The sequence below is a fragment of the Suricata suricatta genome, chromosome 8, assembly GCF_006229205.1.
Source record: "Suricata suricatta isolate VVHF042 chromosome 8, meerkat_22Aug2017_6uvM2_HiC, whole genome shotgun sequence".
NCBI classification, from domain to species: Eukaryota; Metazoa; Chordata; class Mammalia; order Carnivora; family Herpestidae; genus Suricata; species Suricata suricatta.
The window spans coordinates 11,395,093-11,408,741 of NC_043707.1; the positions used below are offsets into that span (position 1 = coordinate 11,395,093).

The 13,649-nt window shown below is 48.0% G+C and overlaps 1 protein-coding gene across 4 annotated transcripts in view; it reads left to right on the forward strand.

Annotated features, from left to right (window-relative positions):
* Window positions 1–13,649, forward strand: part of BFAR (bifunctional apoptosis regulator) — a 31,216-nt gene that overhangs the window by 15,771 nt on the left and 1,796 nt on the right. For all 4 annotated transcript variants that reach the window (XM_029947563.1, XM_029947562.1, XM_029947561.1 and 1 more), the window contains 3 exons: window positions 1,705–1,849; window positions 10,274–10,447; window positions 12,373–12,575. In XM_029947563.1, coding sequence (XP_029803423.1) covers window positions 1,705–1,849; window positions 10,274–10,447; window positions 12,373–12,575 — 522 coding nt within the window. The remainder of the gene's footprint in view (window positions 1–1,704; window positions 1,850–10,273; window positions 10,448–12,372; window positions 12,576–13,649) is intronic.

Below are 13,649 nucleotides of genomic sequence, written 5' to 3' on the forward strand. Positions count from 1 at the left end.
CATATGGTATCTGTCCTTCTCTGCCTGTATTTTTTAGTTATTTTAAAATAACGTAGAACTGTAGGGTATGGAAGTGAAATACCCTCATAATTCTACTCCTCAGGGGAAATCACTGTTAGCATCTTTCTGGACATCTTTCCAGGTTTTTTACCCATGTTTATACAGAGATACACATAAATGTATATTATTTATTTGTTTAAACTGAAAACATAACTGTATTAAACGGACCTGTGATTATACATACATATATGTGTGTGCGTATATACGTACGTATTTGTGTGTATGTACTACAGTCTCTTTACTTGATCTCTACCGATGCACATCTGGGCTGTTTCCTTTTTCCTGTTCCAGGCAGTTCCAGGCAACATTGTAGCAAATGCCCTGATACAAGAATTCCAGAATGGAGTTGCCAGGCCAGGGGAGGCCTGCCCCTGCCCATCAGCATGTCCCCACGGCCCCTTCCAGAGCACAGTCCCTCTTTCTTGGGCTCTTTGCTTCCTCGGAGGGACGGTGTAGGGATAGTCTGGTGTGCCACGCGGTGCTGAGAGCAGATTAGCGGGGTGGCTTGTTCCAGATGCGCCGTCCCCTCACTGCCAGGCCGCCTGCCTGCCCACCTCACCCCCCCGGTCATGTTTTCCCCCTCAACTGAACTTACAACTCTTGACTCTCCTTTGGGAAAGCCAACTGCTCCCAGTTGAATTGTCTGCTTTTTGTAAGAATTAGCACCACCCCCACCCCCAAATTGTGGTTAAAAAATTTTTTGTCCTCTGCCTGGCTAATGCATATTTGCCTAATCGCCTTCCTGCCAGAAGATAGATTCCGGGGACTGGAATTCCCACGTCAAGGGAAATAAACGTTTACAACCTTGATAGGTGTTTCCACATCAGCCACAGGAGGACATGACTTTACATCCCTCCCCAGTGGCTCTGTGCCTGCGCAGGGGTGGCTTGAACGATGGGTTCTTGCGGAGGTGGGCTGATGTTTTCCAATGGAAGGACCACATAAGGGATCTACAACTATTTTTATTAAATTATTACCCCAAAACAGCTACTCTTTTTTTTTCTATTTATTTATTTAGAGTGTGTGCATGAGCAGGGGTGGGGGAGAGAAGGAGAATCTCACATAGTCTCAGCACCATCAGCTGACAGCCCCCTGCGGGGCCTGAACTCAGGAACTGTGAGATTGTGCGCTGAGCCGAAACCAAGAGTTGGATGCTTGGCTGGCTCAGCCACTCAGGCGCCCCCCACCCCCACCCCCACCCTGGAAACAGCTCCTCGTCAAGTAGTGACATTTTATTGAATTTCTTTCCAATTTTTTTTCTATATACACACACCTTCGAAAAACTAGAGTAATCTGGGAGGGTTCAGAGCTTTCAGCTCAGAAGTTAGGAGCAAATCAGGCCGGGGGTGCCTTCGCTGAGCCACTCTATTCCTCTCAGCCATTCCTTCATCCACAAGATGGCCATAATTCCACCTACTGTACGGAATTGTTAAATGGCTCAGTGGTGGTCTGTGGAAGTATTTTCAGAGAGCCACTGGCAAACAGCAAGCACACAGTCATCTGCTGTTCTTCCTACTATTACCTGTACACTAAGGATCTAAGGATCTCAAGGATTTGTGGGGTAGGACGGAGCCCCGGGTGTGAAGAGTTTGCTTCCAGTGTATCATCTCAAAAGGAATCTCCTCCTGCCCCCCCCCCCAACAGGCTGCTTTTAACTCTGACAGAGGAAGAATTTTCAAGGGTGCCGTACAGCATAGAAAACAGCAGCCACAGGAGAGCCATCCTGCTGGAACTGGAGCGGGTCAAAGCCCTCGGGGTGAAGCCCCCCCAGAATCTCTGGGAATATAAGGTGAGCTCTTTATTTATTTCATTGTTTAATTACAAAAAGTCTAGAGAACAGCCTTTCCGTCATCTGCATGCCCATTGCGTAGGGACACATCACAGACACCACTGAGGCCCCAGCTCCCCGCCCTCTAGGGGAGCCGCGCTCCTACCACTGAGCCAGGCCCCCAACTGGTCACCTTTCCCTCCTTGTGCCACAGGGTGCACACGCAGGTGCTGGGAGCACCCTTTTACGGGCCCCTAACCTTAACATAAGAGCCGGGAACAGAGCAGGTCTCTCTGTGGGCAGCTGTGAGCTTTGACCTCTCTGGCTCCGGTTCCCGCACTTTCTCTGTGGAGCACATGTTCATGCATTTTCCTGTCGGTGAACATGGAGGTTGTTGCTGTTAGAGACGGTGCTGCTGTGGCAGTTCTTGGGGAGTTCTTACGCTTCATGATTCCGTGAACCAGGGGGTGCCTAGAGCTCAGGAAGTGGGCCTGTTGAGCTTCATGAGGTACTGACACAGTGTTCTTTGCTGGGGCCGCCCCAGCCGAGCCTCCTTCACGGAGGAGATTGAGCGAATGCTGTAAAACGAAGACTTTTTTTTTTATTATAAGATACCCGAAATGTACCGACATAGCAAACTTCTGCATTTGCATGGAGACATATAATAATTACACGTAACCAATGAGTTCATGGGAAAAAATGCTCAGTCATTAAAGAGGTGCAAACTGAAACAACCAGCTGGCATCGTTTTCACCCGTGTTATTGTCAAGGACAAGTGCGTTACAATGTGAAGAAAAAGACACTCATGTGTGCACCGGACCCTAAATCAGGGCAGTCTCTCTGGAGAACAGTTTGTCAGTAAGCGTCACGTTCAAACCACACCTGCCCTTTGATCTGCCGTTTCGCAGATCTGTTCGTACCTGGAACACGGGTGGCATGGTGGGGGTTGGGGGGAGCGGTCAAGGCCAGAGCAGCTGGGCTGGGAGCCCGGCTGCCTGGGCTCGTCGCCAGGCTTCTCCAGGACACGCTGGCTGTGGGACGCCAGCAGGCACCCGGGCCTTGTGCGCCCGTCCCCTCCTCAGTAAATGACTTCCCAGAGTCACAGTCACAGTGAGAGCTGAACTTTGAGCCCCAAGACATCATTAACCAAGGTGTTCGCTGCAGCGTCGTTGGTAATAGCACACAGAAAACAAGCGAGCGCTCGTCATCGGGGCAGGTTCAACAAATAAGGCCCACCCATCCGGGACCACGGCAGAAGGTGGCGCCGCTGGCATGCTAACAAGGAAAGATGCCCTCGTCGTGCTGTTCGCTGAAAGCAGGGAACCGCGCCCTGGAAACCCCCACGTGTGTACGCAGCTGTGTGTTGGCGTATGCACAGAGTGTGTCTGGAAGGACACGCAGACTGTCAGTAGTGTTTTCCTCTACGGATTGAGGCTTGGGTGGACGAGAGAATTTTGTGTGTCGCTTAACACATTTCTGTGCCATTTGGAAAACATCGTGCTGGCTGTGTATATGTATTATCTTAAACCTAAAAAAAGATTCTTCAAAAATTTTGAAGAAAGGGCATGGAGGTCCTTAGGTAAAAGGTTTGTTGTTTTTTGTGTTATTGCTGTTACTTGTTTAATTTTGGAAAATCTCTGCTTTTATCTTAAGTTACCTATTTTGTTGATGCAGTAAACTCTGGGTTTTTTGTAGCCAATATTAGCCCTCTAGTAGGTTTTTAGTACCTGGCAGAACATTTGTGGGTCATCAAGCGTTGACCTTCCATTTAAAAAACATAAAAGTAATCTTAACATTAACCAGAGCGAATGGGCACATGATTCCAGACCCAGTGTGAAAGCAGGCAGAATCTTTTTTTTTAATGTTTGTTTATTTTTGAAACAGAAAGAGATCATGAGCAGGGGAGGGGTAGAGAGAGAGGGAGACACAGAATCTGAAGCAGGCTCCAGGCTCCAAGCCAAGCACAGAGCCTGACGTGGGGCTCAAACTCGTGAACGGTGAAATCATGACCTGACCGAAGGTCGGGCGCTCAACCGACCAAGCCCCTCAGGTGCCCCAAAAGCAGGCAGAATCTTCATCATTCGGCTCCTCCCGATATTCTGTGCCACCAGCCGTCCCTGTGGGTGGCCATTTGACAATTAGCCAAAAGGCCGCAAGGTGTGTGATAAGATTCCTCCAACCCTAGTGTCCTGGTGCAATTCCAGTTCTCCTTAGATGGGAAGGGGACCACTTCCCATGCACCTGCTGCCACAGTGACCACCTCGCTGGGTGCCGGGCACCCACCGTGACAGCAGCCCTGCACCTCCACTCCCTGGCCGCCTCCCCTTCTCCTGTACTAACCATGAAGTGGCGGCACACACGCAGACTTTGTTTCCGGGACCGGTGCCCCCTGGAGAGCTTGCGTATTCGCCCAGAGCAGTGTTGTCCCCAGGGCGATGGTGGAACCCGGAAGTCTTCCAGAGTGTGTGATGTGCCGCCCCCTGTGAAAGAGCACTGTGCAGAAACAGATTTATAGTGTATCTGTGCTGTTAACATTTCATGGGGGCAGGGTTATGAAAAAACATTTTTAAAAGATTTCTTGAGGCACCTGGGTGGCTCAGTCGGTTGGGCATCCGACTTTGGCTCAGGTCGTGATATCACAGTCTGTGGGTTCAAATGCCACATCAGGCTCTGTGCTGACAGCTGGGAGCCTGGAGCCTGATTTGGATTCTGTCTCCCTCTGTGTCTAACCATCCCCCACTTACACTGTCTGTTTGTCTCTCTTGTTCAAATATAAATAAACATTGAAAAAATTTTAGGGGCACCTGGGTGGCTCAGTCGGTTAAGCGTCCGACTTTGGCTCAGGTCATGATCTCACCGTTTGTGGGTTCGAGCCCCGCATCGGGCTCTGTGCTGACAGCTAGCTCAGAGCCTGGAGCCTGCTTTGGATTCTGTGTCTCCCTCTCTCTCTGCCTCTCCCCTGCTCATGCTGTCTCTCTCTGTCTCAATAATAAATAAATATTAAAAAAAAAGATTTCTTAAGGAGTGGTTAAAAAAAAAGGATGGGAAACACTTTTAATAAAGAATTATCCCCATGTTATTTTCTGTCTAACCTAGATGCAAAGATATCTTTTAGAAGTTAGGTTTTGGAGAGGCTCCTGGGGGACTCAGTTGGTAAATCATCTGATTTCTGCTCAGGTCATGATCTCCCTCTTTCTGTGTTTGAGCCCTGAGTTGGGCTCTGTGCTGACAGCTTAGAGCCTGGAGCCTGCTTCGGATTCTGGGTCTCCTGATCTCTCTGCCCCTCATGCCCTGTCTCTGTCTCTCTCTTTCTCTCTCTCTCTCTCTCTCTCTCTCTATCAAAAATAAATATTAAAAAAATGTTTTTAAGTTAGATTTTTTTTTATTTCAAACACACACAGAAACAGGATAAGAGTATAAAACTGCCATGTACCCTTACCAACTCCAGCAACTTAAGGCCGTGTTCATCTCAGTGATAACCCCCACCTCCCACCCCTGACTCTTGTGCAAATCTAAGATACCTTATTTTTCCATATTATATTCCATATTCATAGTCCATGAAATAGGTAAGGATTTCATTGTGAATCTCTAAAACACAAAACCGAATTCTCTGATATCAATTAACTTGTAGGTATTCAAATAGACTACATCTTTCCTTCTTCTAGTTGATTTCCAAACAAGGTCTACATTAGGTTATCCTGTCTCTTAGGTCTCTGTTACTGGATTCTCCCTCCCTCTTCTTGTTACCCATTTATTTGAGAGGGAAACCAGGGCGTTCTGTCCCGTAGTCCCCTGACAGGCCCCCCTGTCCCCAGACACGTGATGTCCTGGACATCCCATAATTCAGCAGGTGAATCTGGAGGCTTGCGCTGGGTTAGGTGTTCTGACACGACTGCTTCACAGCTGGTGACGCTTTCTTCCAGCAGGCGGCTCATGATGTCTGATTGTCTCTTTCTGTCTGATGGTAGCAGCCACCATGACCTTGCTGATACTGTAATTCTCCTATTTCTTCATTTGTTAGCTAAATACAGCTAAAAAAAATTAAAAAATTAAAAAAGGAAAAGTTCCCTCAGTAACCATTTGGATTACCCTAAGCGCAGTAGGTAGGTTAAATGTTTGATTCTTTCCCTTTACTTACCAATTTCATGATAATGATTCGGTTCCCTATTTGCCCAGATCAATAACCAGTTTCTTTCTTTAGGATCATTATTAACCAATGATTTTCACATCCTTGATATGTTTGAATACCTTTCAGTAATTATTCTCATTGATGCTCAGGTTGTCACATCTTTTTGGAGTAAAAGTCACATCAAATTATTTTGAGTACTTTTCCTTTTTTTTTTCTTTTTTTAAAAAAAAAATTTTTTTTTGATGCTTATTTATTTTTTGAGAGTGAGAGAGAGCTTGAGAAGGGGAGGAACAGAGTGAGAGGGTGACACAGAATCCAAAGCAGGCTCCAGGCTCTAAGCTATCAGCACAGAGCCCGAGGTGGGGCTCGAACCCACAAACAGTGAGACCATCACCTGAGCCGAAGCCGGACACTTTAACCGACTGAGCCACCCAGGCGCCCCTTGAGTCCTTTTTTCTTAAGATTTATTGTTTTTAGTGGGTTGTTTGTTTGTTTTTAGAGAGAGAGCACACACAAGCAAGGGAGAGGCAGAGAGAAAGGGACAGAGGGTCTGAAACAAGCTCCGTGCTGAGAGCAGAGAGCCCGCTGCGGGACTCCCGCTCATGCCCCATGAGATGACGACCTGAGCCCAAGTCGATGCTTAACTGACTGAGCCAGCCAGGAGCCCCTGAGCTTTATTTTAAGAGTGAGAAAGAGTGGGGAGAGGGGGAGAGAGAGGAGAGGGAAGAGAGAGAATTCCCAACGGGCTCCACACTGAGCGTGGAGCCCCACGCAGGGCTCAATCCCATGACCCTGAGGTCATGACCTGAGCCAAAACCAAGGGTTGACACTCAACTGACTGAGCCTCCCAGGCACCCCTAGAGCCTATCTTTAAAATTTAACGTTTGAATTGAGGTATAATGTACTTCCCCATGAGTCCTTTTAATATGACCTCAAAAGTCTGATACTTTTTTTTTTTAAGTTTTTATTTAAATTCCAGTTAGCAGTTGGGACACCTAGGTGGCTCAGTCAGTTAAGCATCAGACTTCGACTCAGGTCATGATCTCATTGTCTGTGAGTTGGAGCCCCACATCGGGCTATGTGCTGACAGCTCAAAGCCTAAAACCAGCTTTGGATTCTGTGTCCCCCCTCTCTCTCTGCCCCTCCCCTGCTGATGCTGTCTCTCTTACTCTCAAAAGTAAATAAAACATAAACAAAAATTTTACATTCCAGTGAACAGTGTACAATTTTTTTTTTATAGCTGAGTGTTATTCCGTTGTATATATACATCACATCTTCTTTATCCATTCCTCAGCCACTGGACACTTAGACTATTCCCATAACTTGGCTCTCGTAGATAATGCTGCCATGAGCATTGGGGTCATGTTAGTATTTTTATATTCCTTGGATAAATACCTAGTAGTGCCAGTGCTGGATTGTAGGCAGGGCAGTTCGTTTTTGACTTTTTGGGGAGCCTCCATACTGTTTCCCAGCACGGCTGCTCCAGTTTGCATTCCCACCAGCAGTGCGGGAGGGTTGCTTTTTCTCCACATCCTTGTCAACACCTGTTGCTTCCTGTGTTGTTGAGCCTGGTCGTTCTGACAGGTGTGAGGTGGTATCTCATTGGAGTTTCGATGTACATTTTCCTGATGCTGAATGATGTTGAGCATCTTTTCACGGGTATGTGGCCATCTGTATTTCTTCTTTGGAAAATGCCTGTTCAAGACTTCTGCCCAATTTTTAATTGGGTTGTTCGGTTTTTGCATGTTGATGGTGTTTTTGTTTTTTGTTTTGTTTGTTTTCAGAGCGAGCTTGCATGTGCACAGGGGAGGGGCAGAGGGAGAGAGGGAGTCTAAACCAGGCTCTGCACCCAGCACAGAGCCCACTGTGGGGCTCCATCTCACAAATGTGGGGTCATTACCTGAGTGGAAATCACTGAGCCACCCATGTGCCCCTGGCTGTTGAGTTTCATAAGTTGTTTATATATTTTGGGTACTAACCCTTTATCAGATATGTCATTTGCAAATATTTTCCCCCATTCTATAGGTTGCCTTTTAATTTTGTTGATGGTCTCCTTCACTAAGCAGAAGCTTTTTATTTTGATATACTCCTGATGGTTCATTTCTTACTTTGTTTCCCTTGCCTCAGGAGACATAACTCAAAAAACTCGCTATGGCTGATGTCAAAGAAGTCACTCTTGTCCTCTTCTAGGATTTTTATGGCTTCCGATCTCACATTTAGGTCTTGAATCTATTTTGAATGTATTTTTGTATACGGTGTAGAAAAGGGGTCCATTTTCATTCTTTTGCATGTTGCTGTCCAAGTACTTTCTTTCCTTATGTGACGGGTTGTTCAAGTTATCCATGTACCTTTCCTATCCCAGGCCTGAAATCAGCCATCTCATAGGTTGGACCTTTTTTAAAAATCTTTCTACTATAGAAAATGTCAGGTTCATACGAAAATAGAAGACTATACGCATGTCCAGCTTCAATGAGTTTTGACTAGTGGCCACTCCTATTTTACACACACCCCCACCCACACTTACACACTCCGCACACGCCCAGTGCGTGGGATTATATTACAGCATAGCCAAACATCATACTATTTCACGCCTAAATACTTGAGTGTGAATCTCTGAAGAGACTCTTTTCTAAAAACTTAACAGTAAGCCATTAATAGCATCAAATAAGTTGAATGTGTTTTAATAATTTTATTGAGCTACAATTGACATACCCACATTTAAACTGTATAATTTGATAAGTTTCTTTAAGTTCCAGTATAATAAACATACAGTGTTACGTTACCTTTGGGTATACAGTATAGTGATTCAGCAGTTCTGTACGTTACTCAGGGCTCATCATAAGTGTCTTCTTTAATCCTCATCTTCCGTTTCACTATCCCCCTACTCACCCCGCTCTGGTACCCATCAGTTCTCTAAGAGTCTGGTTTTTTTGTCTCTTTTTTTCTTTGTTTGATTTGTTTCTTAAATTCCACATATGAGTGAGGTCATATGGTATTCGTCTTTCTCTCTCTGGCTTATTTCACTTAGCATAACACCCTGGAGGTCCATCATACTGTTGCAAATGGCAAAGTCTAATTCTTTTTTATGGCTAGTATTGTGTGTATGGACACCACATCTTCTTTATCCATTCAGCAGTTTGATAAGTTTGGACATCTCACACACACCTGTGAAATCATCACCACAACCAAGCTAATGAACATATTCATGGGTCCCCAACGCCACCTCCTGCCCCTTCATGAGCCCTGCTCCCCACCCCTCCCCATTCAACTAAGTGCACAGTGCTAATGTGGAAAATAGATCCTGCTTCCTATTTCTCTTGAGCATCTGGTCATGTGCTTATTTGCCATCCATCTTTAGTGTATCTTCCTTGGCAAACTGGCCATTTGTATCTTTTGGCCATTTTATTTGATGCTTAATAGCATCAAGTAAAGGGAATCACTCTAAAGTTACTTTTATTATCGGGAAAAACATAAATGCACATTCTTTGTAGCAAAACTTACCAAAGTGATGAACATGAAAATAAATACCCCACACTCCCACCTGAGAGTCCAGCACGGTTAACGTTGCATTTTGCTCTGTTTTCTTCTTAGACCGTTTTTCTGTGCATAGTTTAATTAGTGCGTTTTTTGATGTATTCATTCTACAAATATTTCTATCTGTTGTGAGCCAGGTGCTGCTCCAGGAAGGGGCGCGGAGCAGGCCTGCTTTGTATGGGGCTGACACCGGCGAGATCAGTTAGCTCCATGTCTTTGAATCTTTTTTTCACCAAACACTGTAACGCGAGCACCGCCCACATTCATTTTTCTGTGACTGCGAGAACTCTGTGCTAAACATCTACTGTAACTTCATCACTGAGGCCTCAGGTTTCACCTTTTCTCGCTCATCCACAGTGCCGCACGAAACCTTTTGTGCGTAAAAGCCTTCTGTGTTTCTGATTCCTTTTTTAAGTGGTGCCCACTGATAGATCGGTTAAGTTGAAGATTTTGAAGACTCTTTGATACATGTCACAAAATTGTTTTCCAACAGAGTTGGGTTTCACTAGCAGTGCCTCGAGTATGCATCTCAAAGCTCCCCCCACCCCCACACACCAAAGCCATGGAGAAGGACTGGGCCTTTATTAAGTACAGCCCAACAGAGGGATCACTCGGCCTCTCCTTGCCACTCATTCACTCACGCATTCATTCACTGTGCAAACCACACACAGAAGAGCTGCAGGCAACGGGCGTGAGACTGTGAAGGGAGCCCGGGGGGAGGTGGGGCGGGGAGCTGGCCGCCACGGGGTGACGTGACCCTGCCCTCGCCGTGTCGTCTGCAGGCCGTGAACCCGGGCAGGTCCCTGTTCCTGCTGTACGCCCTCAAGAACTCCCCGAGGCTCGGCCTGCTGTACCTCTACCTGTTCGACTACACAGACACCTTCCTGCCCTTCATCCACACCATCTGCCCTCTGCAGGAAGAGGCGGCCGGCGACGACATCATCACCAGGCTTCTGGTAGGTCGGCAGGATGCCTGGGTGGCCCTCCTCGGTGCCATCCGGAATTGGAGACGTGGCGGTGGATGGGGGGAGTGGGGGGGGGGGGCGGCCACCCAGCCCTCATCTGGGCTTTGCAAGGAGAACCCCTATGAAAGAAAATCAAGCAGAACGTCCCCACTCCCCGAAGCCGGTCGCATTTCCAGCATTGCATAACAAGAAGGCTCCCTTCCAGACTTGAACTCTTTGGGGGGGGAGAAAACTGTGACTGCTTTTGTCATAAAAGAAGATAGAACAGGTCCAGATGGCCCAAGGTTTAAATTTATGGACCCTCCAGCTTGGTACTGTCTTCAAGAGGATCCCCGAAGGGTGACTTTGTCCCACCGCAAGGGAGGCTTGCCATCCATCCTAAGCCATTGTCCAGCTCACTGGTGTCCCCTCAGCTGAGCACAGGCCCCGGCAGAGATGGTCACCCACCTTGGATTTTGCATCTTCAGAATTGTTGGTGGCTCCCACTTACTCAGGGCTGTCTCTGTGTCCGGTTGGTCATTTCAGGGTAATGTCCTTTGCACTGCTGCTCTGGGGGCAGTCCCTCTGATCTATTTAAGTAAAAGCCACATGCATGTAGGAATCATCATATGTGATCCACAGCCATAAATATTAAAATAATTTCTAGGGGGACCTGGGTGGCTTAGTCAGTTAGGCATCTGACTCTTAATTTCAGCTCAGGTCATGATCTTGTGGTTCATGACATCAAGCCCAGTGTCGGGCTCTGCGCTAACAGTGTGGAGCCCACTTGGAATTCTCTCTCTCTCCCTCTCTCTGCTCCTCCCCAGCTCACATGTGCACCCACCACATTTTCTCTCAAATAAATAAACTTAGAAAAAAACAATTTCTAAATGTCCACAAACCCTTTATAAAATATGAAAGTCAGGTATCTGCTTGACTTGCGCCATGGATGTAGTTGAAAGCCTGCTGATTAGCCCGCATGCACAGTGCCTGCCTAATTACCCGGTTTCCTGCTGTTAGCTGCCCGCTCTGGACCGGGAGCCCAGAGGCCCCCCACCCCTCCCCTTTCCATTTTCACAAGCCTCAACACCTGCGCTCATCAGGCTCACTTTCTTCTTGGGGTACTGAGTATCTGCTTCGTAGTCCTCAGTCCTGCTCAGCGTCCGTAAGCCTCTGGGTGCCTCCAGGAGTTGTTGCTCGTATCTGTGGGGCCAGGACCAGGGCCCGTGCCGCGCATTTAATCGACTGAGCCGCCCAGGCCCCCATCTGTTAATATCTGTAGTGAAAGTCTTTCATTCTCCCCAAAATTATTTTTTCAAAGTGTATGTTTAATTTTCCCATGATCTGTTCTCCTACAGCAGCTAAGATGTTGAATTTAGGAAATCGTTTGAGCTACCCATGCAGTGATGAAGAAATTTTAAAACTGGTGAATTTATATTCATTGCACCTCATTATTTTTTTTTTTTTAATGTTTATTTACTTTTGAGAGAGAGAAGCACAAGCAGGGGAAGGGCAGAGAGCAAGGGAGACACAGAATCGGAAGCAGGCTCAGGCTCCAAGCTCTCAGCACAGAGCCCGACCCAGGGAACGAACTCGCGAACCATGAGATCATAACCTTAGCCGAAGTCAGACGGTTAACCGGCTGAGCCACCCAGGCGCCCCTGCAGCCTCGTTGTTTATAGCTCACACTTAGGTTTTTACTTCTGAGCTTCCAGAGTTCCGTAACCAGCATCTCTGTTCAGTTCTTCGGTGACACTTATGCAGTGTCGGATCCCTAAAAGGCGAGTTGATGGGTGGAGGTTTCATGTTCTGCTGTTGGCTATGTGTGTGTTGTAATAAGCGTGAAGTTCACTGTGATGACCGCAGTAGTCTCCATGAAAGTCAGTCCTCACGATCTTCTGGGTCTGTTTTTTGCGTGTTTTCATGTCCCGCTAAAGGACCTCCGAGAGCCCACGTGGAAGCAGTGGCAAGGACTCCTCGTCAAGTGCTCCCTCCTCCCGTACCAGCTGGTGGCCGAGTTCGCGTGGGGCTGGCTGGAGGCCCACTACTGGACGTCCCGCTTCCTCATCGCCGACGCCGTGCTCCTCTCGGTGCTGGAGCTCTCCTCCTTCTGGAGGGCCTGGTCGAGGAGCGAACTGAAGTGAGTGCTCTCACACGGGAGACGGCGGGGGCAGCGGGTGGAGGGAGAGGCCCCTCGGGCTCCCACACGTGAGAACGCTCCTTGCTCTGCTTAGGGACGCGGCTTAGACAGCGGATAGAAGCTCCTCGCATCTGGAGGTGGGGACATTTTGGTGCTGCTCACGGAAGTGTTTCTCCCTTTATCCAATCCCCGTGTAGTAACACACCTCGTGATTCCTGGGTGATTCCTGGGGTGCGGCTGTGCGTGCGGAGTTTAGAAGGAACAGGAAGTGAGAGGAAGGTACTCCATGGAAGGGGGCAGGGTGGTAGAGCATCAGGAGATCTGGTGAGGAGTTCTGTAGGCATGGGTTCCAATCCTGCTCTGCCCGCAGTCAGGACACTAATAACGTCTCTAGATTAATGTGTAAAATGAGAGAGTTGGGCCGGGACTCTTGGTTGCCAGTGACAGAAACCAGCCTAAATTGGCTTTCCTTCTTTTTTTTTTTTTTATATTTGTGTCTTTATTTTTGAGAAACAACAAGCAAGCAGGGGAGAGGCAGAGAGGGAGAGAGAATCCCAAGCAGGCTCCACACTGTCAGCATGGAGCCTGATAACAGGGCTTAAACTCATGAACTGTGAGATCAGGACCTGAGCCAAAACCAAGAGTCAGATGCATAACTGAGCGAGCCACCCCATGTGGCTAACTTGGCCTTCGTCAGGCAGCCACTGCACACGAGACGCCCGGTCACCCCAGGCGTGCGTCAGGGCGGCCCCGCAGCCCTGCTGGGGCGAGGGCACTTCCTTCCCCATAGCACGTCCAGTCTCGGGGCCCATGCTCCTTCACCCTGATTGGCCCAGCGTGGGTCACATGCCCACCCAGACTTACCCCACGGTGCAGGGGTGTGCCAGGCTCTCCCCATCCAAGCTCAAGGCCTGCCCTCACCCCCAACCAAGGGCTGGCTTCATCAGCCCCACCAAGACCACATGGCAAAGAATGAGGAAGGAGGCCCCCAGGAGGAAAACTCAGAAGGTGTTTCCAGAAGAGAAGGGGTGGCTACTGGGCAGACAGAAGTAACACAGCCCCACACCAGCACCA